The sequence below is a fragment of the Ambystoma mexicanum genome, chromosome 12, assembly GCF_040938575.1.
Source record: "Ambystoma mexicanum isolate Mex_15411 chromosome 12, UKY_AmexF1_1, whole genome shotgun sequence".
Taxonomy (NCBI): Eukaryota; Metazoa; Chordata; class Amphibia; order Caudata; family Ambystomatidae; genus Ambystoma; species Ambystoma mexicanum.
Window position 1 is genome coordinate 7,422,699 of NC_090936.1, and position 27,570 is coordinate 7,450,268.

General features: G+C 47.3%; 1 protein-coding gene across 1 annotated transcript in view; it reads left to right on the forward strand.

The window, feature by feature from the left end:
* Window positions 1–27,570, forward strand: part of LOC138513169 (guanine nucleotide-binding protein G(i) subunit alpha-1) — a 340,588-nt gene that overhangs the window by 243,578 nt on the left and 69,440 nt on the right. The window contains exons 6-7 of the mRNA XM_069627798.1: window positions 19,204–19,333; window positions 23,541–23,694. Of these exons, the coding sequence (XP_069483899.1) occupies window positions 19,204–19,333; window positions 23,541–23,694 (284 nt within the window). The remainder of the gene's footprint in view (window positions 1–19,203; window positions 19,334–23,540; window positions 23,695–27,570) is intronic.

The window sequence follows — 27,570 nt, forward strand, 5'->3', positions numbered from 1 at the left end:
CCTCCAGAAAGCGAGGCAAGAATGCAGGACGCCTTCGGGAAAAAGGTGCTCTCAGTCGGCGCCACGACGGTAAGAGCAGCCAACTCCTTGGCGATTGTATCGCGTTACGATAGGGAGATGTGGCATAAAATAGCCCCTATCCTAGAACACCTGCCGGAAGAACATTGCAAAGCAGCCATGTTACTAGTACGGGATGGTGAGGAGGCCTCGAACCATGCAATTAATATTGCGGGGTTCAAACAAATCAATCATGGTGTAGTACTTCGTCGACCAGCGTGGCTCAAATGTACTACTTTTAGACCTGAAGTCCAGTACAAAGTTCTAGACATGCCATGTGAAGGAGAACATCTGTTTGGAGACAAGGTCGATGAAGCCTTGAAGGGGATGAAAGAAGACACTGATACCGCTAGGTCTCTGGGCGCCCTCCAGACAGGTAGAAGTTTTCGTTCTTTTCGCCCCTTCAGGGGCGCCTCCGGAAACTCCCGCTTTGGAGCCTCTAGGGACCGTGGATTTAACAGGCCCTCATACTCTTCACAAGGCTACAGACGGGCATCCCAGTCGGCACGTAGAGGCAGAGATTATCAAGCCTCCAGACGTCGAGGCTCGGGTCCCTCGTCGACGAAGGACAAGCAAACCAGCAACCAATGACGGCCTTCGGAACGTCCTGGGGGGTCGAGTCGCTCATCATATCGACCAATGGGAATGCATCACCACAGATCGATGGGTTCTGGACACGGTTCGCATGGGTCATGCGCTGCAATTCAAAAACAAGCCTCCAAGTCTTCCGCCAGTGTTTTCGGCCCAGCCCCACCTTCGAGTTCTAAGACAAGAGGTGGCGCTTATGCTACAAAAAGGAGCGGTAGAACGGGTTCCTGTGGCACAGGAAGGACAAGGGGTTTACTCCCGGTTCTTCGTCGTCAAGAAGCCAAATGGAAAATGGAGGCCCATTCTCGACCTGAGGGTACTCAACAAATGGATAAAGAGCTCAAAATTCAAAATGCTAAAGCTCCAGGAGGTTATCAGGTCAGTGCAACCCATGGATTATCTGTCGTCGCTAGATCTTCAGGACGCATATTTTCATATCCAAATACGTCCACGACACAGGAAATATTTAAGGTTAGTCGTCGGTCAAAGCATTTTCAGTTCAAGGTCCTCCCGTTCGGTCTCAAGTCCTCCCCCAGGACGTTCACCAAGTGCTTGGCCCCCATAGCGGCCCATTTAAGGAAGGACGGTCACCATGTCTATCCATATTTAGACGACTGGCTGGTCAGAGGCTCGTCCATGGAACAAACACGAAACAGTCTGGGGGCCACAATGTCCCTTTTACAGGAACTGGGCTTCGCGATAAACTTCAGCAAGTCCTCCGTAGAGCCCTCGGGGACCTTGGTCTTTCTAGGAGCAGAGTTTCATACGCACACAGGCCTTGTAAGACCATCCAGCGAAAGAACACAGAAGCTACTAAGCAAGGCATCGGAATGGAAATGCGGTACCAGGGTGTCGGTGCGCAAATACATGTCCCTGCTAGGGACCATGTCGTCCTGCATTCCGTTGATAAACAACTGCCGCCTGTTTATGAGACCTTGCCAGGAATTTCTAGCGGACCGTTGGATGCAGAGCCAAGGTCGCTGGTCCGACAGACTGGTCATCGACGAACAACTGGTACAAGCACTCCGCTGGTGGAGAGTTTCTACTCATCTAACGAAAGGAATGCCTCTGATGGAACCGGAATTCCAGAAGACGGTGGTGACGGATGCATCGCTGAGCGGATGGGGAGCTCCTCTGGAGACGTTACAAGTACAAGGCCGGTGGTCGTTACAAGAGTCCTCCCTGCATATCAACCTGCTAGAACTGAGAGCAGTGCGGTGGGCTCTAAAATCCTTTCTTCCTCAACTGAGAGACTCTGTGGTGCGTGTCATGACGGACAACACGACTACAATGTTTTACTTAAGGAAACAAGGAGGAACACGTTCCAGGTCCCTGTCGACGGAGGCACAGAAAATCTGGCATTGGGCCCTGCAACACAACATGCTCATCTTGGCGTTCCACCTACCAGGAGTGAGAAATGTGGAGGCAGATGCCCTCAGCAGGGAAATGAACGAGGTTCACGAATGGGCGCTGAACGACCAGCAACTACAACATGCATTCAAGAAGTGGGGACATCCTTCCATCGATCTGTTCGCGACGAAGGACAACAGAAAATGCCCGCAGTATGCAAGCAGATGGCCTCAGCAGGGCTCACTGGGAGATGCGTTCTCCTTCCCATGGACGAACAAATTCCTGTACGCATTCCCTCCTTTTCCTCTTATCCGGAGGACGTTGCAATGGATCCTCAAGTACCCATGTCGGGTGATTTTGGTAGCCCCGTATTGGGCCAGACAAGTGTGGTTCTCAGACCTGCTGCACTTGGCTGCGGCGGAGCCAATGAGGTTCAAGAAGATCCCCAACCTTCTGTCTCGACAGGAGGGTATCGTCTGGCATCACGACCCAGACAGCCTCAAGTTGACGGCCTGGCTCCTGACTTCGCCGAATTTGGCCAGCTAACGATTCCGGAGGAGTGTCGTCGTATTCTGCAAGCGGCAAGAGCACCTTCCACAAACACTTCATACTCGTACAAATGGAGGAGTTTCTGTCAGTGGTGTGGGGATCAACCAGGTTTGGATCCGCAGTCGATTATGCCGGAACAGCTCCTTCCATACTTGCTGTTCTTAGCTCAAAAGGGCTTATCGGTGTCGTCGATAAAAGTACACCTGGCTGCCATCTCCAGGTTTACACGTCAACGACATTCCGCACCGTTATTCAGCGACCGCCTGATTAAGCACTTCCTTAAAGGGTTGTTCAGGAGTTTCCCTCCCGAGAAGAGTTTTCCTCCGGTGTGGAGCCTCAATCTGGTGTTAGCGTCTCTTATGAAACCTCCTTTTGAACCAATGTCATCGGCGTCTCTGAAGTTTTTGTCCTGGAAATTGGCCTTCCTGGTGGCCATCACTTCAGCCCGACGTGTTTCGGAAATCCAAGCTCTAATGGTAGACTCACCATACTTAAGATTTTTTAAGAACAAGGTGGTCCTGGCCACTAACCCACAGTTCATACCGAAAGCGCCTTCAGTGTTCCATAAACATTCCTCTATTGTCTTACCTACGTTTTTTCCAGAGCCATGCTCGGGAGCAGAGCGCACGTTACACACATTAGACGTGAAGAGGGCTCTCAAGTTTTATCTTCATCGCATGCAACCTTTCAGGGAAATGAGGCAATTGTTCGTGGCCTATGGTCTGGGTACTAATGGCAAAGCCATTTCAAAGCAAGGACTGTCAAGATGGGTATCGTCTACCATTTCGTACTGCCATTCCAAGGCTGGGAAGCCTCTTTCGCGACGCCCAAGAGCTCATTCCACTAGAGCGGCGGCATCGTCGACGGCGCTGTGGTCTGGAGTCCCTCTGGGGGACATCTGCATGGCGGCTACCTGGGCGGCTACACACACGTTTACCCGCCATTACTGCCTGTCACAACAACATGCCGAAGATACTCGGATGGGACAGGCGGTGCTTCGACACCTATTCCAATAAGGTAAACCCCGGTTGAGGGGTTAGATCTGGTTGCAATTATGATTGAATATTGTTCGTTCTCTATGTTAACTATTGCTGATGGGTGCACGACCATAGAGAACTGGCATTGTAAGGAAAGTATGTGAGTTTGCATGCACGCCTCCTCTCTTCGGGATGGTACTGCTATGTAATCTATTGTAAGCATGTGAATGCATGAAAGATCCAATGCTGGAGAAGGGAATAGTTTCTTACCTGTAACTCCATTTCTCCAGCATTGGTATCTTTCATGGATTCACATGCGCCCGCCTGCCTCCCCTGGCCATGCAAACTGGTTTCCCCACTACTTTGGGGGCCGAAATCTGAGGGAGCGCGAGGGCGGGTCCTGTATTTATATCATGGCGTCCTGACGGCGCGGGCACGCATGATACAAAACGAGGTGGATAGGACGCATAAGCGTCGAAAAAGTTTTCCTACGGGAAAGGGTCTATATAATGTACCGGGGATTCCCAGCCTGACGACGGGGAATATTCTAAGCATGTGAATCCATGAAAGATACCAATGCTGGAGAAATGGAGTTACAGGTAAGAAACTATTCCCTTCTTGCTCACCCCATCGCCGCTCTCTGTCCCAACTTTCAGTGCTACGCGGATGATACCCAGCTCATTTTCAGGCTACCCTCGGCCTCCTCTTCCACTTCCCTCATCTCTGACTGTCTTTCTGCTATCCAGGAATGGTGTGCCGCCAACGACCTCTGCCTTAATGCCAGTAAGACTCAGATTCTACTTATCGGCACACCCACTCCCTCCTTCCCTGCACCTCTCTGGCCGGCCTCCCTTGGCCCTCTTCCTGCTCCTACCTGCACGGCAAAAAACCTCAGGGGTCATCTTCGACTCCACACTCTCCTTCTTTCCTCACATCTCTGACGTCTCTAAGAAGTCACACTACCAGCTACAACTCCTCAGAGGTATCCTTCCTTTCCTCTCCTTCCCCCAGAAGCTCACTGTCTCCAGAGCTCTGGTTCTCTCTAGGCTGGACTACTGTAACAGCCTCTATCTAAATCTTCCTGCCTCTACTCTCTGCCCTTTGCAACTCATCCAGAACAGGACTGCAAGACATGTCCTTGGCCTCAAGCCCAGGGACCGTATCTCTCCAGGACTGAAATCACTACACTGGCTCCCAGTGGCTGCAAGGATTAAGTTCAAAACCCTCTGCATTGTCCACAAGGCCTTGTGGGGCCCTGGGCCAAAATACCTGCAACTCTCTCTTCCTAAATATCTTCCTTCTCGAGCCCTTCGCTCATCCACCTCCAACCACCTCAGGGTCAGCCGCTTCTCCAAGCAACGAGCTGGGGGTAGATCTCTCGCCGCAGCAGGGGCTTCCCTCTGGAACAGCCTTCCTGCCTCCCTGAAACTTGAGGAGAACCATCTCCGGTTCTGGAAGCACCTCAAAACCTTCCTCTTTGCTTCCGCTTTCTCTCCCTCTCTCCCCTGCTAAAATCACTGAACCTGCACTGAATCTGCAACTGAGCCACTCGCCGATCTCGTGTCCTGGCCCAGCCACTCTTCTCTGCACTGCCTACCTGCATTACGGGACTCTCTGTATCCTACAGCCCCTTCTCCCGGCACTTACCTTGCACTTGCCACCAGCTGGCCCTACTATTTCTCTCGTATTCTATTAACCATGTACTGCACTTTCCTTGCACTTGCCACCAGTTGGCCCTTTTATTTATCTTGTATTCTACTAACCATGTACTGCACTTTCCCTCTCCCCTTCCCCTGCACTTTTCCCAGCCCCCCTACCCCTGCCTTGCGCGATCTGAATGACACCTGGCCTAGTAGGATCGTTGTCTGTCTCCCCTTGTTCCCCCCCCCCCCCCGCCTCGTCGCGCCTTGAAACACTTGTGTATAGGGGCGTTACAAATACCATATCATATCAACCTTTCTCCCCACAATACCTTGAAGAAAACCTCCTGACTGGATTCTCCTCAATGTGGCAGCACTGGACTTGACCTCCGGATTCCTTGGTCTGATGACGAAAGGCAGGACTATGGACAGGATCTCTCAGCAGCAGTCTTGAGGGAGTACCACTGGTACAGCTTTCATAAACTTCTTTGGTCACTCTGTGGTTTTGGTGCCTTTTGTGCAGCACCAACAAAGAATCTGCTTTGCTCCTCACAGTCCCACACTCTGCTGAAGGGGTCTGGGCGAGTTGGATCGGAGCTCTGGAGTGTCTTCGGGGGCTCAACAAAGACTTGGGCTAATTCGGCCTTTGGAAAAGTATTCTCTCATTTAGAATTAAAGAAAAAGGTCCAGCCAGAAGTCTAGCAAAGAGTGCTAAGGGGGTCTCACTAGGAGAGGGGATGAAGCATGAAAATGATTCTCCCTAACAAGGACCCAATACACAATAGGATTTTGCCAGACAAATTGCTGAAAATAAATAAAGCCTGCAGATCGAATGGGATCCATTAAAAAAGTTATATTCGGTGTCTTCGAGTATAGTTGCTTTTGCTAAAGAATTTTTCGGCCTGTTCTGTATTTCCTGTCCATCTCCCCTGACTTAAGTGGAATATTCTTAGTCCATCTATGGCTGGAAACATCATAAGTGTTGGGGTGGAGGCCGGATGTAGTCACTACTGCAGACGTGTGTTGGTGGTACACTTGTCACCCTGGGATGTGCGTGATGTACCTTGCCCCCCATAGTGTCATTTGGGTTGGGAAAGTTGTGAGGTCGTAGCAGTATTTTCAAACATGAAGTTTCTGCAGAGGTAGTAGGGTGTTTATTTAATAACAATTTTAAAATGATCTGACTTTCATTCAAAGCTTGCACCATAGGTAACTGCTAGGGAGTTTTACACATGTCCACCTGTGGTAGGATTTCAGAAGGCTCCCTCTTGGATATACAGCTCTCCAACTCTTAGGTTTGGCTTGAACTACCCAGGAGGTTTGGTAGCTATGGTCGAGCAGCCAGGCTTAGTCTAGGTGGTCTGTAGGAAAGTACAAAGACCTCCAAGCACTTTCAGTCAAGGAAGCACACACCGTAGTTGCATACAAATATGGTTATTACATACACCAAGGCAACACAACACAATACTAGGCTTTTAGGTAAGTAAAACAATTAGCACACACATACAGTTGGCTATTTGCATTGCAATATTGAATCCTAGACCTTGGATGGAACACAGGTAAGTAGGCAGAGTAGCTTCAGGTTAGCAGATCATTTAATCACCCAACATGCAATGCATTAGCAACACTGACGCAGGTAATAACGTTCAGCAGTAGCCTAGGCTTTGGAAGGCCAACCCTGTCTGGGGATCAGTCTCCGTCAGATGAGGCACTGGGGGACCAGGGGCCTGTAGGCAGAAGAACAAAGGAAGACAGGCACTGTGCTCAGTAGAGTCACCCACATTGCAAGTAAGTGCAATTGTTGGTTAAGTAAAGTTTCTGGGAGGCTACGTAGACCCCCTGAAGGATTGTAGCCCAAAGGACTGAAGTCCTCATGCCAGGGAGAACAGGGTTGGGTTGTCCGCCTAAACATGTCTCAAGATGCGTAGGAGGAGCACAGAACGATGAACAAGCGGAACACGACCGCACCTTTTGGGTTGAAGAAAGCAATGTCATTGGCGCATCCCCCAAGGTGAGGCGAGCAGGCTGCGGTTTTGATTTCTTGGCCTGGAGCCTGAAGAAGGAACTTTTGGAGGGAGCAGACGGTCACCCTCTTGTGATGGGACACCGAACAGATGATCTTCACAATACTGGCTTGTTGGGATTCTACAAGCTTCGGAACACTGATGGCTGTCACACGGCAGACTTTCGGATGTTTCTTGGTCTCCGACTCGGTTGAGAAGACATCTAGGAGCGGGAAAGAGTCATTAGGCCCACACGGATGCCCACAAGGTTCCAGCCAAAACCACGCTTCACGAGATGATGCGCAGCAGGAATGTTCAGATCCCAGGGTTTTGGGAGATTGCAGCCCAGGGAGGTCGCAGCTCTTATGACTCAATTTGCTGGGTATCGGGTAATATTATCCTCATAAATAATGTTGCCATACACATGGTCGCCGGTAAATGGCATAGGCAACATTATTTATTGGGATAATATATGGGGAAAATGGGAATGGGGGTGTCCACCGCTCCATTTAAAAAAGAATTTGGGGGTTGCAGGGTTGTCCCCTGCAGGTTCCATATGGTGGTAATGCTGCAAAAATACGGCGCCATTCTAGTATGTTGACATTTTTGCTGGGATATTATCACATGGAACCAATTGCAGCTGGTCTTGTGACTGGTTGGGCCCACCATTCCAAGGGAGGAAGTGGTCTGTTCTGGATATTCCCTGTCTCACAGAGGAGGTTGGAGCAACAGTGGTTACTTGGCAGGCACTGGCAGTCGCTGGAGGTGGCCGAAGACATCCTCCCTCTTTTTTGGATTCTTCTTTCCAGTGGTCAACTCGTTTCAGATCCAGGATCCTAGCCTTTAATGCAGGAAACCGGCTGGGTCCACCCATCACCAAGCTTTCATTCAGGCAAGGGGGTGGCTGTTCAGAAAGGACAAACAACCTCCCAGTTCAAACTGGTTCCAAGCCGACACTGCAGTACAGAGTCCACAAAATGTTGTGTTCCCTGCCACTTCCTGCCCTTTCAGCCACTCTAGAGACCCTTGGCAGGCTTTTGCAAGGAAGCCCGCCAAAGCCAAAAGACCTAGCAGGACCTCCTCCACCCAGGTAGGCAGAAAACTCGAGACAAGTCATCATGAGATGGCGAAAAAGAGTGCAACCACCATTTTATGTCAACGGTGACTCGTGTCCCTTACCGCAGCTGCAACAGCCTGCGAGGAAAGTACCAGCCATTCAGATATACTTGTCAATGTAAATAGAAAGTAACAGGAGAAGTGGAAAAGGGGGATATATTGTGTCCCCTCCACACTCCACAGAAGGTGGGGTGTGCTGATCCCACATAATAAAGGTAGGATGCAAGTATACCTTTGTCTTTGCTTTCATGTTTTATTGCAAGGAAAAGAAAAGGGCAGCCCAAGGAGCTCCCAGCAACACTGCACAGTAAGTGCTGCAACAATGCATTTTAAAAGTTGGAGGAAAGAAGGACTTCAAAAAGATATACCAAAAAGGGTTGAAAAAAAGGTTCCCAAAGGTAGGGTAAAATGATGAATGAATGAATGAATGAATGAGTGAATGTGGAAAAAAGGTTCCCACTCACAAGAAATGGTCAAAAATCCAAGAGTCTAGCAAAAAGTTCTGGGGGATAGAAGCAGGTGGGGAGAATTACACACAAGGAAATTCTACCCTACAGTAACATCCAAAACCCCCACCTGTGACAATAGTGCACTCAGTAAACAACCTAGAACACAACTGGGAGAATACAATCTTTGTGGATATCACCAACTTATTTAGATTTTAGATTGGCGCTATAACATGTCTGGAGCTCGTGAAAAGACTTGCAGTTCTGTAAATGACAGGCACGTTCCGCTGCTTTCACCTCGGTCCTCCTCAAATCCTGATACTTCCCCCCCGATCTGCCTCGTGAAGCACATAACCTTCTCCAATTTGACAGTATCCATCCTGTCGGAGGCAGAAGCCTACAAGATGTTGTTGGCGAGCGTCCCCAGCTAGCACGACCCTCCCCACAATGAGAGGCAGTAATGGACTCTCCCAAAATGGGAATAAGGCTAAGACAAAGTGCGGGTGAGCTTAATGGAAGTTTATATAAGTCAAAATAGGGCATGCAAAGGACTCTGCAAACTCCGAGAGCACTCTGTCTGACACTAGCAAAGACAGGCGTATATATTTACAAAACACGTCATGAGAACCTACACACTATAGGGGGCACATGTTCGTGGGGATTGGGTGGCGACGACTAACTATAAGTGCAGCTGAGATGCCCTGCGCCGTGGTTGGTGGACGTCATTTGGTGCCAACGTGGGGCGGGCAGGTCAGCTGGGCTCATCCGGGAGGTGGTGTTGTGCCAGGCGTGGCAACTGACATTGATGAATGTCTTCCTTGGCTTTCTGCCCTAAGGGCCACGCACACCCCATTCATTCAATCCAGCAATGTTATCTTCCCTGGTAAATCCTACAATAGGTTATTCTGCAGGTTAATGCAACACAGGAGGAATGCACCTTGAGTGGGGTATTTTTGGCGATGCATCAATACATGGTTACCGTTATCCTGCGGGCTGGGAATCATGGGTCCCGAGGTCGGGTCTCAGGGCAAGGGGTGAGCTGTCCACGTTTTCATGTCTTGTTAGAAGTCATTATGAATTTGTTCCCACAGTGTTGCTATAATATTGGGTGTCCTCATTTTACAGGGGCCATTAACCTAGGGTGAGCTGGTGGGTCGCGGGGCCTAAGAAAGGGCACCTTTAGCCTGCGTTTATGGCCGGAGTTTACTGCTAGGTTGTAAATAATTCAGGTGGCTGGTCGTGGCTCTGTGAGCTGCGGGGGAATGTGAATGCTTGAAGTGGCTCCAGCCGTACTGGGGGAGGCGAGGCAGGGCAGGCTAGGCCTTCTGCCTTTCGTCTGGCAGGCTTCACTGGGCAGGGAGGGGAAGTGGCCTTGGATGATATGCCCACAATGGTATTTTCCTCTTGTGTTGCAGGTTCTACAAAAAGACAAAATAATTCATATACTGTACAATACTCATTGAGTTTTTCTTTTAAAAGCTTACATTTCTACATTGTTAGTGCCTTTACATGGCCATTTCAAATGTGTTACCTATACCAATGTTGCTATTGATAACTATAGGTTAAGTATTCAGTAACAACAACATTTTGTTAGACTCAATGCATACACGATGAGCGAGGTAGTATTATGGTTGGTGGAGTGCGCAGGAACAACTGGCCAATAAGACTGACGGCAGTGACACATGGTGAGCTTGAACATTCGAATACATTCTATGCGCTTTCTTACACAATTTACATGAGCTCCCAATGCTGTTGCACTTGTGTTCTGTTGCACTCTAGCAGCATTAGTTTAGTTATGGCATAGGGCCTTGGAGTACATTCTTCTCGGAGAAACATATAACATAAAACCCGGGACACTTCTATCATTTGCGCCTAGCTAAGGGGATATGGGTACGACCAGGATGCCACATGAACACACATTCTGCCATCTTTATGGAGTTTACATATTTTATCAAAAGGTCATGGAGAAAAGAGTTTTATTACAGGCAGTTTGCATATTGGTATTTTGGGTCTCTACTTTTGTCGGGGGACCATTTTACAGATCTTTTCCACCCCGGCCCTGCTGGCCGGGTCATACTGCGGACAGTGATGCACTGCAGAAGGTGAATGTTCGTGTTTGCTTCTAGCACTAGCTCATGTCCGTCTGTTCGTGGGAACGGGCTCTCAGCGGATCTGCCAGGGAGCTGCGGCCACAGGGACAAGTGAGAGCTCTCCAAGGGTGGGGGCTGTGCTGCGGCGCACAGGGGCTCATGTCATTCTGGTTTCACAAAATGGTTTCCAGGGCCTAGCTTAATACAGCATGTTTGGTCAATGTGTCAGCCAGTGGCTCACCCGCCACCTGGGCCCTGGTGGCAGGGGGGCCCCCCGACGAGCCAAAGACTCCACAAGGTGGGGACTGCAGGGGAGGGGGGTCTCTTGGACCTATCCTCCCATACAATGTGCAGTAATGCATTCATTTCACCCAATCACAAGGTTGGCATTTGCTACACACTAGGATTGGCTGCAGTGCCGGCCTGTCTAGTGCCGGCCTGTCTGAACACTTGTACTTAAGTGGATTCCACCCAATCCGGCACAAGCACCAATGAAGAGGCTGAAACGTTGCGACTTTCTGACCGGCATCCCAGCCAAACACAAACTTCTGCTCACCTGATTGTCTGAAATGTTAGCACACCTGGCAATCTTCTGTTTCTGAATGGGTGACTGCCCAGTCTGAGAAGCTGGGTCTTCTGCTCTAAATTTCATACATTCGATTTAGGTTTCTCGGTCATCTGGGATGGAGGCAGTTGTCCAAGCAATAGTGTACTTTGGTAGCTTTTGCTGATATAGTAAAAAGCCTAGAATCTGCATCTGCGTTCAATTGCCCATTAGAAAGAGGCTGAGGCTTGGCTAACTCCATGCAAGAGAAACCATCAATGAAGGGCCTGCCACCGGGGTGGAGATGAAGTGTGGATTTCCTTCCTCTTGTACTCCTTGATGTCATAGAAGATCCATCACCTACCCATCTGCCAATACAAGTCTGTGTACTAGGCTCCACACCAATCTTAATCATGGCTTTTAAACAGAAAAATTGCACTCCAAATTGCGCAAAAAAAAAGAATCTTGTGCTTAAACCAAGGAAGGCAGGCATCAAGTCTCCATCACCTGTTCCAAGTTAGACTCCCTGAAAGGCCTCCAGGGTTTTAGCCAGATAACCTTGAACCGCATCCTAGCCAGTGGGCTGTCAATCTGGCATCTTAGAACCCGAACATTGATTAACTTTTGATTTTTATTCTATTTCAATTGCTTAATTGGTTGGTGAAGGTATTCCCTTATTGGCATTGTTTGGGCTTCAGTCTTCCTTGCTTTGGAAAATCCAATTCTCGTACACTGTGTTGGGGTCTTCCAGACCCTCAGAGCCTGACTATGTCAAAATATAGCACCTGAGTGCGGCCAGCCATCGACACCAACCCCGTCTTGTCACCTACCATAGTTCCTATCCTACAATCTTCCCAGAATTTTAAGAGGGCACAGAGTTTGCCACTTTTGGAGGGAAACACAGGTTAGTCATTGAAATTTGCAGGAGGTGGCTATCGAGAATCATTATACTCATGTAACACTCACTGCAAGATAACAACATTTTAGTGTCCATCTTGGCAGCCCAAATCATTGGCTAGGGCTGGTTGATTCTTGCCTTCTCTCCGTGTTCACACATTGAATAGTCCCCCTACGTGAGGGTCTTGGTACACTCATCTAAAATGTCATTGTATGCCAGTTATAATTTTACAAGCCTCTCTCCCATTACTAAATATTTTCTACAATAAGTAACTTGAGTTCTCAGTGTTTCTTGGCAATGGAACCTACAAGTTGGATTTGTGAGCCATTTCTTGGTTAAAGACTTTACTAGTGGCTATAATAGTGAGACTTGACCATCTTACTTGAATATTCAGTATTTCACAATTCAGTATTTCACAGCAATAGGACGTCCCTTTAATATATCCCTTGCACACCCTTCAGAGTGTAGTTCCAGATTCCTGCATTGATTATTTTACCATTGGTTTTCCCTGACCAGTTGACACCTGCGGGAGGTACCGCTTTACACTGTAAATGAAAGGGTGCTTCAATATCAACTTGACACGGAAAAGCGTGGAGGTTGGAACAGCGTTCATAGTCCACTGACATGTTGTATTACTCCAGTAACCGAGTAATGCAAGATACTAAGCAAGACCTTCATTTGGATGCTACAGGATGAAAGGTGCATACTGCACCCTTCCAAGACCTCGAGCATATGAAATAAGCTGGGAGTCGCAACTTGTACAGAATCTTAGCTGACTCAGACCTTAGGCTGGAGGACATTCTTAAAGTAATGCTCTGGCTTTCTTTTTTCCCCTTGCCAGGTCCTGGTTTCCCACGTCCCACCCCACATCAGTGTGAGCTGGGCTGATGCCTGTTACCAGTATTTCAGCACAAATGAAGAGTCCATTATGATTAAGGAAACATTTTATAATACTAGTTATTCATCGTGGTTATCTAAATATTCCCGCCCTGCTCCTTCCTGAGGGAAGAGATTCTTCCTTATCTGCGCTCAGCTGGCACTGGTGCATCATGGCATTTAAAAGTAATCCTTCCATTTTCACTTTTGACAGCCTGTCTTTATGCCCCTCTTCCCGCAGGGTGCAGGCTAAGGAAATAACATGAATGGACTTATTTTATTTATTTCTTCATTTATAAAGCTCACAAAAACTAGCATCGAGGTGCTGTAACAGAGACCAGTTGCATGCAGACAAATAGTATTAGAGTTTCATAAAGATCATTTTAGCAGTTTCATGCAAAACAGTAATGACTTAGAAGGATCTTGTGTCGGATCTATAATTGGGAGAACTACCAGATTTTGAGAGCTCTTCGGCAGCTATGGACAGTAAACTAGACCCTCCTGCGTTTGAATTTGGGCTGGACAAGACTGTGGGGGTGAGGGGGGTGGGAATGAGGAGTGAATGTTGGAGATTTTCTAGGAGAGGTGGGGGCGGTCTTGGAGATGCACCTGTGTGTAATAGGGTTTTGAAGATCCAGTGCACGACTTTGTGCAGCCAATATGTGATCAGATTTAGGGATGTTGAGGGCCGCTCGAAGAGTGTTGTTTTGGATGGTCTGTAGTTTCCTTAGGTTATGTGCAGAGGTACCTGCAAAGAGTACATTGCAGTAGTGAAGTTGTGCGCGATTAATGCACATGCAATACTTGGACAGCTGTCGGAGGATAGGAAGGTGTTACATAGTAATGACAAATATTCCTGGCCTGTGTCAACCCCAGAACATTTTTCCTTTACTGGTGGATTATTTTTCCTTATACCTCTGAATGGGAACCTTTTTCCACACTCGCAGAATCTTTTACTTTTTTTTTATGGGTGTCATTTTTTTAGACTCTCCATAAAGTTATCCTCTTTGGCAACTTTTTGGCAATAAGTGCTTGTTGTTGCTTTCTCTGGCTAACCGTGAGAGAACTACAGTTCCCAGGGGTAGAAAGGATCTTTGGATCCCTTTTACATTGTATTTGTGAAACCAGCACACCCCACCTTGCGTGGAGTGCTAGGGAGATAGTTTTAGTGTGAAAGGGGAAACATTGTAACAATTCTGTTAACGGGACAAGCTTAACTTCAATAGCTAGTGGCAGTGATACCTGGTATTAATTTGGTGCACCTTTACCGCAGGGTGCTAATTTTACCAAAATGGCCACTGTCTTGTTTTTTTTGCCATTTTTAGTGTTTCTTGCCTTTTCTTCCCCTGACATCCAAGGCGGCAAATTCCTTTGTGTGATTGTTTTCTTCCGCGGGAGTCCCCTGGACTCACCGGCCAGGCTCCAGTCTGTCTCTGAAGGCAGGAAGTGAGGGAGGAGTCCAAAACTCTACAGCCCTTGGTCTTCCTCCTTGTCTGAATGGGTACAAATCCCAGTAGGGGTATGGCTGTCCTGATTGGACAACCAGACCGCCCCTTGTTGTTAAATGCAGGGAGAGAATGCAGAAGTTGTGCTGTAGTTCCTGCTAAATAGTCTGAACCTGGAAGCTGAAGACAAGTCGACCACTAGAACCAAAACCAAAGAGGATGATGAAGGAAAAGCGGCTGAGATGATTTCCAGCAACCGGAGAGGCTGCTGTTTAACCTGAGCCTGCTGTATCCCTTCCTTCCAATCGACCCGCAGACTCCGAAAACACCGCCACAGAGCCTGGTGAGACCCACTAGACTAAAGAAGAGCTGCATTTTGATCCATCCCCCGCTGTGTGACCTTGCAGTGCTGGCATACCCTGGGACCTCAAACCATTGTGTGGTGCACGTTATTCCAAATCTCACTGTAACTTGGTGGGCATCCTGCTGGATCTCCAGAGACACGAATCAAGTCTGAAAAGTTCCCTCACCCGAGTGCTAGACCTTTCTAATGACGAGAATCTGACCCACGATATTCTGTCTTCTTCTGTGCCCCTGTAAAAGGTGCCGAATCCACATATCTGCATACAGCCGTGAGAAAAACCTTGACCAGAGTCTTCCCTGTTAATCCCTGCTGCAAAGGCCCTGTTTTCAGTCACCACGACAAGGAATCCACCGACCATGTTTTTGGCTGCAGATCCTGAAGTTCTCCTGCTTCAAAATCCTCTTCTGTGCTGAGGTACTGTGCTGACTTGGGGATGCACTTACCTCAGATCTCTTGTGATTCCTGTGTAGTTTTGGGGTGTTTTCTGTGATTGGAAGGCCTCTCGTCCATTTCACCCAGTACCACTGCTGGAATCCTCCTAGGGTGTCTTCTGTGAAGCCCCTAGATCCTCAACTAACTCTAAAGTAAAATTCTCACCTGTTGAGGAACTCTGACCTTTGCTACTTAAGCTATCCTGACGATGGCTGTTGGACACTAGACCCTAGTGACCCCCTATCCCTGCCTTCTGCCACTAAGAACACTCATGCTTCAAGAAAAAGAGACTTTTTAGGCATTGGGCCTTTTTCCTAGAAAAGAAAAGAGAATGTGTTCAAAAGTTAATTCTTAAGAGTTGGTTGGTAACTGTAACTCTGAGAGTGAACAGTTACAAAAGTTCTTACCTAAAAGCAGCCAACAGACACGTGTAGAGCAATCGCTCTACTCCAGAAAACGCTCGCCACTCTACCTCTCCATAACATAAACTGCCATAGAATTACAACATGCATACTTAGATTTGTGACCACCAGCCTAAATCCATTCTTGGCTGGTCTGTGAATGTTGCATTGCATTACGCACTAACATACTAGCCAATGTTAACTAGTGCCACACCTATAGAGAACGGTCAAGATTAGGTTGCATCACATCTAGATAGAAATGTGAATGTTAGCATGTGCCACACTTATTCTTGACCTTAGCTTGCGTCACTTCTAGACAGGATTATGAAAGTTAGCATGTGCCACACTTGGATATTCTTGACTTTAGCTTGCGTCATAGCTAGATAGAAATGTGAATGTTGGCATGTGCCACACTTATTCTTGACATTAGTTTACGTCACTTCTAGACAGGATTATGAAAGTTAGCATGTGCCACACTTAGATGGAATTCTTGACCTTAGCTTGCGTCGTATCTAGATAGAAATGTGAATGTTAGCATGTGCCACACTTATTCTTGACCTTAGCTTGCGTCACTTCTAGACAGGATTATTAAAGTTAGCATGTGCCACACTTATTCTTGACCTTAGCTTGCGTCACTTCTAGACAGGATTATTAAAGTTAGCATGTGCCACACTTAGATATTCTTGACCTTAGCTTACGTCATATCTAGATAGAAATGTGAATGTTAGCATGTGCCACACTTGGATGGAATTCTTAACCTTGGCCTGCGTCGCATCTAGATAGAAATGTGAATGTTAGCATGTGCCACACTTAGATGGAATTCTTAACCTTGGCCTGCGTCGCATCTAGATAGAAATGCGAATGTTAGCATGTGCCACACTTATTCTTGACCTTAGCTTGCGTCACTTCTAGACAGGATTATTAAAGTTAGCATGTGCCACACTTATTCTTGACCTTAGCTTGTGTCACTTCTAGACAGGATTATTAAAGTTAGCATGTGCCACACTTAGATATTCTTGACCTTAGTTTACGTCATATCTAGATAGAAATGTGAATGTTAGCATGTGCCACATTTATTCTTGACATTAGCTTGCGTCACTTCTAGACAGGATTATGAAAGTTAGCATGTGCCACACTTAGATGGAATTCTTGACCTTGGCTTGCGTCGTATCTAGATAGAAATGTGAATGTTAGCATGTGCCACACTTAGTTGGAATTCTTAACCTTGGCCTGCGTCGCATCTAGATAGAAATGCGAATGTTAGAACACTTAAATGAAACTGTGAATGATGACAAGTGCAACACTTGAATTGAATCATGATCGCTAGTCTGCCTCACATCTAGACAAAATATTAAAAATTAGCAACTGCCACACTCTGATGGAATAGTGAATGGCAGCAAGCATCACACCTAGACATAATTGCAAGGACAGAAATCCCAACTAACCAATCCACTAACAATGTCTTCCCTTTGGATACGCCTCTCAAACTCTAACCAAACACAACCACAAGCCTAAAACGCAGCAATCTGCACAAACTTCACTACACTGCAACAACAAAACAAACCACACGACGACTACCGACCGTAAAACACCCTAAACCCAGCCAACGGACCCCCTTAGAACCTGTTTCGCCATTCTAACAAAGTAGATGCAAGGGTATGTTACTCACCTGTGAATGGGTTGTGCCTCTTCCCAAAGGTAATGCTGCTGGTTTCACTTTATTATTCCTGTTTGGATAATTGTGTGAGTGTCCCCCAACTGGGTCTTGCTTCCCCTGACTTGCTGTTCGCCTTTCCAGAATAAGTCTGCATTAGGTTTTACCTACCTAGAATAACTGATTCCTAAAGTGTAACATTGGCTTTTGCTTTCCCTGGTGACAGACACAAAAAGAGTCTTGGGTTTATACCTGCCCTAAGTTGCTGATGGCTCCTTGAAAAAGTATATGGGTTTTACTTGAGTTAGCTGTGTGTCAACCTAAAATAAGTTAAGAGTTACTGCTTATCTCAATCTGTATTTCGCTGATCTCAAAAGAACCTGTAATTGTATATTACATCCTTAGGTTTTACTCACCTATTATAATTGTGTGTTATCACAAAAGTAGTTGAATGTTTTTACTGTAACTAGAATAAGTGTTCCACTAGTCACAAAACATATTGTCCAGTTGACTGATTGTGATTTGTTTCCGAGCGTCACAGTACAACTGGTATGGTCTACTACCCTTGAATTACTGAATGTAATATGAAAGTAACCATTGGTGTTTACTCCACAAGTATAGGTGTGACCTATACTGAATGTGTATGACAAGATTTGACTTCCCTAGAACTCCTGTTAGGTGTTCCAAATAAGGTTTATGCTTTGGTCTGTGTACTTTCAAGCACAGTGTTGTTTTTTAAATTGTTATATATAATGTGATGGTACTTATTCCACCCACGATTTACCTGGGCCTACTTGTATTTAAATAAACCATTTATTCTTACAATACATAGTGCTTCAGTGTTTCTTTGGACTATTTGTATTAGTTCCTTTTGTACTGATTCTACAGCCCCCTCTCCCTCCTAAAATGAGCCTGGCTGTTCTGTCTACGATACCATGAACTCGGGTGGTATAGCCTTATACTAAGAGTGGAGTCTTGTACTAGCTCAGTTGAATGGTTTTACTAAGCTCTTAGTTGGACTTCAGAAAAACTGTCTTAACACAAAGGACTGGAGGAGGTTGTCAGTTTAGTTGTGTACGCTGCTGAGGGAGAGATGCCGTTCACGTAGCGTGTCAACCAGAGGGTGGCATTGGGGTAGATCGCCGCCCCCTAGTGTTTTCATAGAGGAGGAGACTGGACTCTGGGTAACATCGATGTTGAAGGCTGTGTATTTGGGATCAAGCTGCTTTAGTATTGCTCATGGCTCGACAAAAAGGATATCAGTCTTGTCATTAAGATGGAGGCCGTGCGTTGCCATCCAGGCTTGGATGGTTGAGTAGGCCACGTTGAGTGTTGGCATCTTTTGGGTCGCTTTCGGAGAGGGGTATGAGAATTTGTGCATCAAGGAGGTCAGACTGGCTTTAAGAAATTTTAGAGCATGAGTGGGAGACGCACAATCCTTGCTCTACGCTACAGGTGATTAGGGTCAGTGAAGCACTGGCGTTGTCCGAGAACACTCTCATTGTTCTGTCCTCTAGGAAGAAGGCAATCCAGGAGACTTCTGGCTGCTGTTAAAGGATACAGATTGCCTTTTGAACAGTTGGGTGTTTATCATCCAACGCTCCATAGCACCCTTTTCTATGCAACTATTCATGCCCTGTTCGGTATTGTCTTACGAACTATTTTGCTGTATCAAATTATTCCTCTGATCGAACGAATATATGAAGCTTGATAACTGATCAGTCTTATTAATAAATGTTCACGATTGCACTAACTGGTTGTTTTCTTTTACAGAATGTTTGATGTGGGAGGTCAGAGGTCGGAGAGGAAGAAGTGGATCCACTGCTTTGAAGGAGTTACTGCAATCATTTTTTGCGTGGCGCTAAGTGATTACGACCTAGTTTTAGCTGAAGATGAAGAAATGGCAAGTACATTTGTCACAAAAAGTTACATCCGCGATTTAAAGAGTTTTGACTGTCATTGTTAAAGCCAGCAGGCAAAAGAACAAAAGGACACTGTTCAGGGCTTGGAAAAATAGTTGGCAATATATGCACAAGTTGTGCTCGGGCCTGGGCTGGTCACTGAACCACTGTATTCAGCATACTCAAATGTCATGAACCTTCAATCAATATTGTAATATGAAATTTGAAAAACCTCTGTGTGGGAAATCTGTACAAATGTACTTAGCTTGTTCTGTTTCTAGCACTTCTAAAACCTCTTCTAATTTGAAGCACATACTCCCCTCAGTTATTGCTTGTTAGTGGGTATCTTCTAAGTTAACCTAGTACAGCATTGTAATACAAACTGTTATTTCCTTCATAAGCTACCCCACTAGACCTCCCTGCAGACAAATGGTGCACCTAACACTTGTACTCCCTAGATTTGGCCAAATCATGCCAACATAAAATGGGAACTAAAGATACCCCCAACAAAATGTAGGAAACCAGAGTTTGATGCTCCCGCTTCCACCAAAACGGCTTCATGCATATGCTCAGATCTTCATAAACAGAGCGCTGAAACAAGACACTACTACCTGATTTAAACTCCAACTTTAAGGTAAAAGTGGAACTTCTAATTTCCATTCACTGCTCAGTGACTGTTTTACACATGGCCTTGGCCCTCCACCCCGGCCTTTACAGTAGGGAGAGTGGGGCCCTATATGTGCAGACTTCGCTTGAGTGCCTTTTCTTTACCCCTTTCTTTCGGTCTGGCTGCTGTTACCATCTGCTATGGAGAGGATGCCTTTTAAATTCTGCCAGTCTTGCAACAGCAAATTCCCTTGGAAAGACACCGATCGCTGATGCAATCTCTGTCTCCCTCGTGATCACGATGAACGTCACTGCAAAGCCTGCAAACACTTTCGGCCGAAGACCCTTAAAGGCAGGTGTACAAAATGGTGCATAGCCTATGCAATGTAGGCCGAGAGTCACTCAACCGCCATCGCCTCAGATGAGGAATCTGTCTGCAGCCACAGCTCCGATTCGGAGGCATTTCACCTAACTGTGGAGCCCTTGGGCTCCCCGGTGTACCTTCTGTTCGACAAATGGGGCGAACCCGAAATCGATCTCTTTGAGACGGTGGTGAAATCCAAGTGCCAGAAGTTTGCCAGCAGGTTCCCTCCGCCAAGAGGCATGGGAGTTGCTCTCTCGTTTCTGTGGGAGGGACTGTCCCTGTACGCTTTTCCTCCTTTTCCACTCCTGCTACTTTATTTACTACATTTATTACACGCCCAGACCCTTAGGTATGACGGCGAGGTTACAGACAACTTATTGAGATATTAGACAGTGACAATAACAGCGTGGTTTACAGTAAAAACAAATAGAACGTATTTACAAGAAGATGAATAGTACAAAAGCGTGTGCAGCATATTTACAAAATCTCAAGGCAGTTTTATTCGCTACGTGTGATCAACACACTAGACAGTGCCCCAGCAGGCTAATACTCATTGCCCCAGCGTGGTCGCAACAAATCTGCTTCCCGGACCTCAGTGGCCCCATCCATTATGCTGCCACTGCTCACGGACCGTCTCACCAGAGGGTGGGGTGATACTGCACCACAACCCGGAGTCCCTGAACCTGAAGGCATCGTTCTGCAGCCCTAGATTCTGGAGGTTCTGCTTTACCCGCAGAATGTAAGGACATCCTGGCTGGGTCCAGAGCCTCGTCAACGTTGAAGTGCTACAGCCACAAATGGAAGCGCTTCTCTGTGTGGTGCGGGGCTCAGAAGATTACCCCTCTGCATGTCAGTCCGGCAGCTTCTACCATACTTGCTTTCCTTGGCCAGGGTGGGATTGGCTCACGCCTCTTATCAAGGTGCATCTCGCCGCCATATCCTGTTACATCAGGTCTCCGGGTAGACCTTCTCTGTGGTCGCACAAACTCTGAGTTCCTCAAGGGGCTCTTGATTACTTTTTTGCCAGGGAAGGCTCCTACCCCTGCTTGGGAGCTCAATGTAGTCCTAACTAAGCTCCTGGAGCTCCATTTGAGCCTATGCATTAAGCCCCGCTCAAGTTTCTCTCGTGGAAGACCGCTTTCCTCGTGGCTATCGCCTCAGCCAGGCGGGTCGGGAGAGATTCAGGCTCTGTCATGCAAGCAGCCTTACTTGTCTTTCCACGCTTCAAGGGTGTTACTGTATACACACCCCACCTTTAGCCAAAGGTACCGTCAGAATTCCACCTCAACGAACCTTTGGTGTTTTCTGTCTTCTACCCGAATCCATCGTCGCCAGTTGGGAGGTTTTGCATATGCTGGATGTTGCCCCGTGCCTTTAAGTTCTGCGTGGCACGTATGAAGAATGTTCATCAAGTGTGGACCTGTAATTTACAGAAGGCAGATGTGATGTCCGAGGCCGTAGATCCCAGGGTGACAACACCCTTACAGGAATGCATGTGAAGATCCATGGGTCCCACCTGACAATATCATGGGAAGGGATCTGTAAGGAGTCAGAAATGAGTCGGACACAGGTTTGTCATGTTTTTGGCTCAAGACTTTAATTGAAAATCAAAGGGGTTGGGAGGGGGGAGGCCTCTCTGGACCGGCTCCAGAGGAATTTCCGTACCTAAACAAAAACTAAGGCTCTGTCCATGATAGGATGTCAAAAACAACTGTCCTGTGTCCAATGTTCTTTTGTGTTATAACTGACGGACAAACACTTTATTTTAGGACTTGGGGTTGGCAAATGCTTTGTAACAAAAGGGGGTTGTTCTAATAGCAAGTGCCCATATGTTCTTAAAGGGGCCACTAAGTGATTATTTGTTTGTAACTCAGCAAAACCAAAAAGCATATACACTTCATCTTTAATCGCAGTTCTTTTAATGTTCAGGAGGGGGTTCTTATTTGCCATCCTTTAACATTGTTTTTGTTTAAACTGGTTACATTTTATTTTTCTGTAAAACCGTTGTAAGGCCTCTTTTCTGTCCACAGTTTCTTACAGGAAGTAACACAAACATCAATAGTCTACAGACATTTTGAAGAAAAATATATAACCTAAAACCGTGTCTAGGTTAATACATAGATTCAATCATAAGAAACCGATTGAGGCCGAGTGAGACTCTTGCTATGTACACTGCATACAAAACAGAGTGTACAAAATGAAACGTTTCGCCTGGATGGTGTTTAGCAAAGTGGTGCTTTGAGATTAATTTATAGCATGAGGTGACAACGTTGAGCCATAAAGACCTTTTAAAAGCAATGGCGGTAGTAAAAGGTGCCTGTAGCATAGCAAGGGGGCCGAGGCGTCATTGATAATTGGCCAAGAAGGAACCACGTGGTCCAGCATTAAGCACTACCCTCCACCCTGCATGCTTCAGATGGCACGATATGAAAGAAATTAGAATTTCCTTCCTTATATATGAAGTTGCTAGAATGAAAATAAGTGCCACAAGCGGGCCAGTCATCTGAAGAATTTGATCCAATGAAGAAACCGTTTCCCAGTTTTCCTGGTCTCCCTATCTTCTGGGATGGGCATTTCCTATTTTCATTCATTAGTTTTAATGAATGTTTCATTGGGGATAGACCAGTTACATGTAATCCTAGTTCTCCAGCTACTTTATCCACACAAGTCGTACAGTGTGCCCTCCTCACCATGGAGTCGAGGAAAAATGATTGCGGATTGGGGATGGGGAACATCTCCTCTGTGCTTGGCCTTAAAGTAACGCAGCTGTCACAGGTACATGGTAGGATGCTGGAGGAGGCCTATCCTGTATCTGTAAATGTTTTAACATTGCCCTTTACAACAGCACCACGGCAGCTTTTTCGGATATGGTTTTTCCTATAAAAAAGTAAGCCAGAGGCGTTTATGATTTGTTTTTAAAGCAGGGTTTTCTTGGTTTACTAAACATAGGTGGAGATGATATTCAGTAACTGGACCCTAGTACTGTGAGTAACATATCCTCAGCCCTCTTGCGAACACCTTCAATGAGGCCGCAGCGGGAATTGTGCTCCCAGGTAACACAACTGCCACCTGGTAACGAAGGCACGTGTACAACTCAAAGGGCGCAATTTTATAGAGCAGGAACTGCTAGAAAGAATTGTGTATTCGATAACTAATCATTTACACTGGAATAAAACCCTATTGTATCTTTCCGCATAAAAGCAATTTGCCTCCAATTCTTGAATGTTTCTCCTTTTCAGAACCGGATGCATGAAAGCATGAAATTATTTGACAGCATCTGCAACAATAAGTGGTTCACAGACACATCCATCATTCTTTTCCTCAATAAGAAGGACCTCTTTGAAGAAAAAATTAAACGGAGCCCTCTCACGATTTGCTATCCAGAATATGCAGGTATTGTGGTTTCAAATGTTTATTTTTACCGAGCTTGGTGGTCTTCTTGAGCAGTAACCAATCTTTTTATGCAACACTAACACGCGCTTGATAATTATCTTTAAGCCCTCAACGGAACAGGAGCTCTTTCCACATGAGGCGATGGCTTTTCACCACTGGTGGTCATTTTGTACTTCAGTGTTCCACTCGGCACGTTAGCTGTACAGACTGCAAAACCGGATGGAGTTGTGGTCCTGTCGGAGTGCTGCCTGAGTTCAGGTATCCACAGGCAGAACTTGCATTCCTTGAAAATACAAAGGCAGTGGGAGCGTCTGAACCGCAGCAGAGAGTTGACCTCTACAGGGCCTGGCATCTAATTTAAATCCTTACTGTGCTCTTCTTACTGCCAAAGCAGCCCCTGGGTGCTAAGACGTTCAACACAAAACTTGCTTATCTGCTTGCCAAATGGTGAATGAAAAGGAAGGTTTTAAGAGTTTTACTGAATTTTGTTGTAACCTGTGCTGGCCATCTACTGGAGAGGCCATTCCATGTGTCCGCTGTCCGGGTGGAAGCAGTCTCATGCAGGCCACCATTTTTTCCTTTGTAACTAATGAAGGATGTGACTTTTACACTACTGTAAAGGGGCACTCAAGGGTTACAGGTCATCGTCTACCTAGGAAGGGTTCGATAAAATTGGCACGTATTAATGGAAAATCTTGTAATAATTCAGCACTGCTTGACGGTTACCCTTGTCTGGAGTTTTTTTTTAGCAAACTTTATTACATTTTCCAATATATTGACATTAACAGGAATTTACTTAAACACAATACCAAGTTAAAAAAAATATAGAAGTAGTAAAGGAGGGGCAGGGAACCAGCCTTCATAAGGTTTATCTCTACTGTTCCACAAACGCAATGTTATTTTGCAACTATTAAGGGTCGAAGTCCACCTATGTGTTGCCTCGGCTTAGACCATGCAGTTTTTATAGTAAACCCGATAACCATGGAATGGGAAGTCTATGATCAAGTCGATTCGGTGTAAACCACCTTCCCAATAATCTTACTCCATCACAGAAACATGGATCCAATGTCCTCCTTACAGCCGCTGCATACATGATCAGAAAGTAATTTACTTCGGGGGGCTGTAGAGATGGTGAATGATTATTTCTCGAGCATTGGATCTTTCATAGATTCCACATGCTGTGAATATTCCCTGGAGTCAAGCTGGGAATCCTCGATTACCTTTGAGTGTCCATTGCTAAAAGCAACAAAAACTTTAAATTTTGTAGACTGTCACTTGTTTATGGGGGCTTCAGGTCCCCACCAATGGGACCTAGAGTAGCACGTCCACAAATGGTAAATCTCCATCGATGACAGACTAGAGCAAGGCGGCTCGTTCACGACACTCGTCGATGGTAAAGCAAAAGCCGCAGGTGCAAGATACCACCCAGCAGCCTACAGAAGCTGCTCCTGTCGAAGTTCCCGCACCAACGGCGGCCCTCAAACTAAACGGGCCGCAAGAGCAGGTCAGGCCCTCACCAGTTTCACCCATCAAATACTCCAAGGTCATTCTGGAGGAAATATTGCAACACTTGATCGATACCGATTTCGAAACGCAGCTTGAGCAGCAAATGCAATTCTCAGACTTCGGAGTCTGTAATAATACAGGAAGCTACAAGATCCCCATACAGACCTACCACTCCAGAAAGGCACATCACTGTCGAGGACCAGTCTGGGCACTGCCTGCATCTACCAGGTTTGGAAGCAGCCCTCAATCCTGGCCCGGCAGGAGCAGCACATCCCTCAGCTCCTGCAGGAAGTATGGGCCATGATAAGAAAAGGGGCGTTAGAGTTGGTTCCAAAGTGACTCTGGGCCTCTGGAGTCTACTCCAGATTCTTCTTTGTAAAGAAGACAACCGGGGGCTGGAGGCCCATTCTAGACCTCTAGCGTCTCAACAAATGCCTCAAGTCCCAAAAATTCAGGATGGTCTTGTTGCAGCATGTGCTCGACCAACTGGAGGAAGGAGAGATGTCAAAGTTGCTGGATCTGGAGGACGCATACTTCCACGTCACTATTCACGGGAAGCATCAGAAGTTCCTGTGCTTCGTGTTACAGGGAAGACACTACCAATTCAAGGCCCTCCTCTTCGACTGAAGTCTGCGCTCAGGGTGTTTACGAAGTGCCTGGCGCTAGTGGTGGCCCATCTAAGTCTACAGGGGATACACATGTACCCGTACCATGACGACTGGCTCATCTGGGCCAAGTCAAGGGAAGTAGCCATCGAACACAGAGCACTGTCCGGGCTGCTGACGGATCTGGGGTACTCCGTCAACTATCGAAAGTCGTGCTTTGTGCCATGGCAGAACGCGCTGTTCCTGGCGGCCAGACTCACCACGGTCTCCTGCCTGGTGGCTCCCTTGAAAAAGAGGATAGCGGCCCTGATGGGCAAGGTGCAACTGCTGTCGGCACTGAAGACCACTGTGGTGCGGACCATCAAGTTGCTGCTCAGCATGATGTCGTGCATCTACATTTTCTGACTCTGCAGGTTGCAGATGCGACCCCTTAAGGAGTTCCTGGGCACTTGCTGGATGTGTCCGGAAGCTTCACAGACAAGATTACTCTCGACAAGGAGTACCGTCGAGGGATAAGGTGGTGGGGCGTACGCTCCAACATTGCTGGGGGCACAGGATTTCAATGCCCCCTGTACCAGGCGATGGTCCCCACAGATGCTTCCCTGGAGAGCTGGGGAGCCCACACTGGACGTCTCCACGCCAGAGGCCTGTGGCTGCTGGAGGAGACGGATCTCCACATCAGTATCCTGGAGCTGCGGGCAGTGTTCTGGGCCTTAAAGTTGTTCCTTCCGTCCCTCAAGGGCTAAGTGGTGAGGGTCTTCACGGACAAACCCCCAGGGGCACCAGATCCCCAGCACTCTCCAGAGAGGCGCATTACTTGTGGCACTGGTCCGTTGCCCAAGAGATGTTCCTCGTCCCCTTTCACCTGGCAGGAGTCAAGAACACTGTCGCCAACTCCCAGCAGGGAGCTGCGCTCCTGCCACGAGTGGGAACTTCAGCAGGATCAGGTGGACGGCAACTTTCTCAAGTGCGGCAGACCCCAGATTGATCTGTTTGAGACAGCGGCAAACTCCAAATGTCAGGTCTTTGCCAGCAGGTTCCATCAGCCGATGAGCATGGGGAACGTGTTCACCTTCCAGTGGGAAGGCCTGTTCATGTACGTGTTCTCTCCCCTGCCGCGAGTCATCAGTCAACTCGAGCAGTGCCAATGCAGGATGATACTCGTTGCCCCGGTGTAGCCGAGGCAGATTTGGTACCCAGACCTTCTCAGCCTGGGAGCGTCTCCTCCGGTCAAGCTCCTGGTGGTCGCGGATCTGCTCAGCAATGGAGGAGGCGCAAGCCTGCACCACGAACCAGGATCGCTGAACCTGAGGGCTTGGCTCCTGCAGCCCGGTGGATATAAGTTGCCAGTGGACTGCAGGGTGGTCCTTGCCAATGGCAGAGCACCGTCGACTCTTAAATGCTACGGATACAAGTGGAAGCCTTTCTCTACGTGATGCCGGCCACAGAAAATCAACTCTCAGGGTCACGGCTCCGCAGATTCTTCCGTACTTGTCCATGGCCAAGGCAGGGCTGGTGCACGCCTCTATCAAGGTGCATCTGGCGGCTATCTCCCTCTACACCAGGTCGACCTTCTCCTTGGTCACAAAGTCTAGTCAAGGAGTTCCTCAAAGGACTGTTTCGATCTTTTCTGGAGGGTGACGGCTCCTGCCCCGGCATGGGAACTCAATTTGGGTCTGATGAGGCTAAGGGGCTGCCCCCTTAGACTATGCATCAGACCCCTCTCCTTCCTCTCATGGAAGAAAGCGTTCCTCGTGGCCATCAC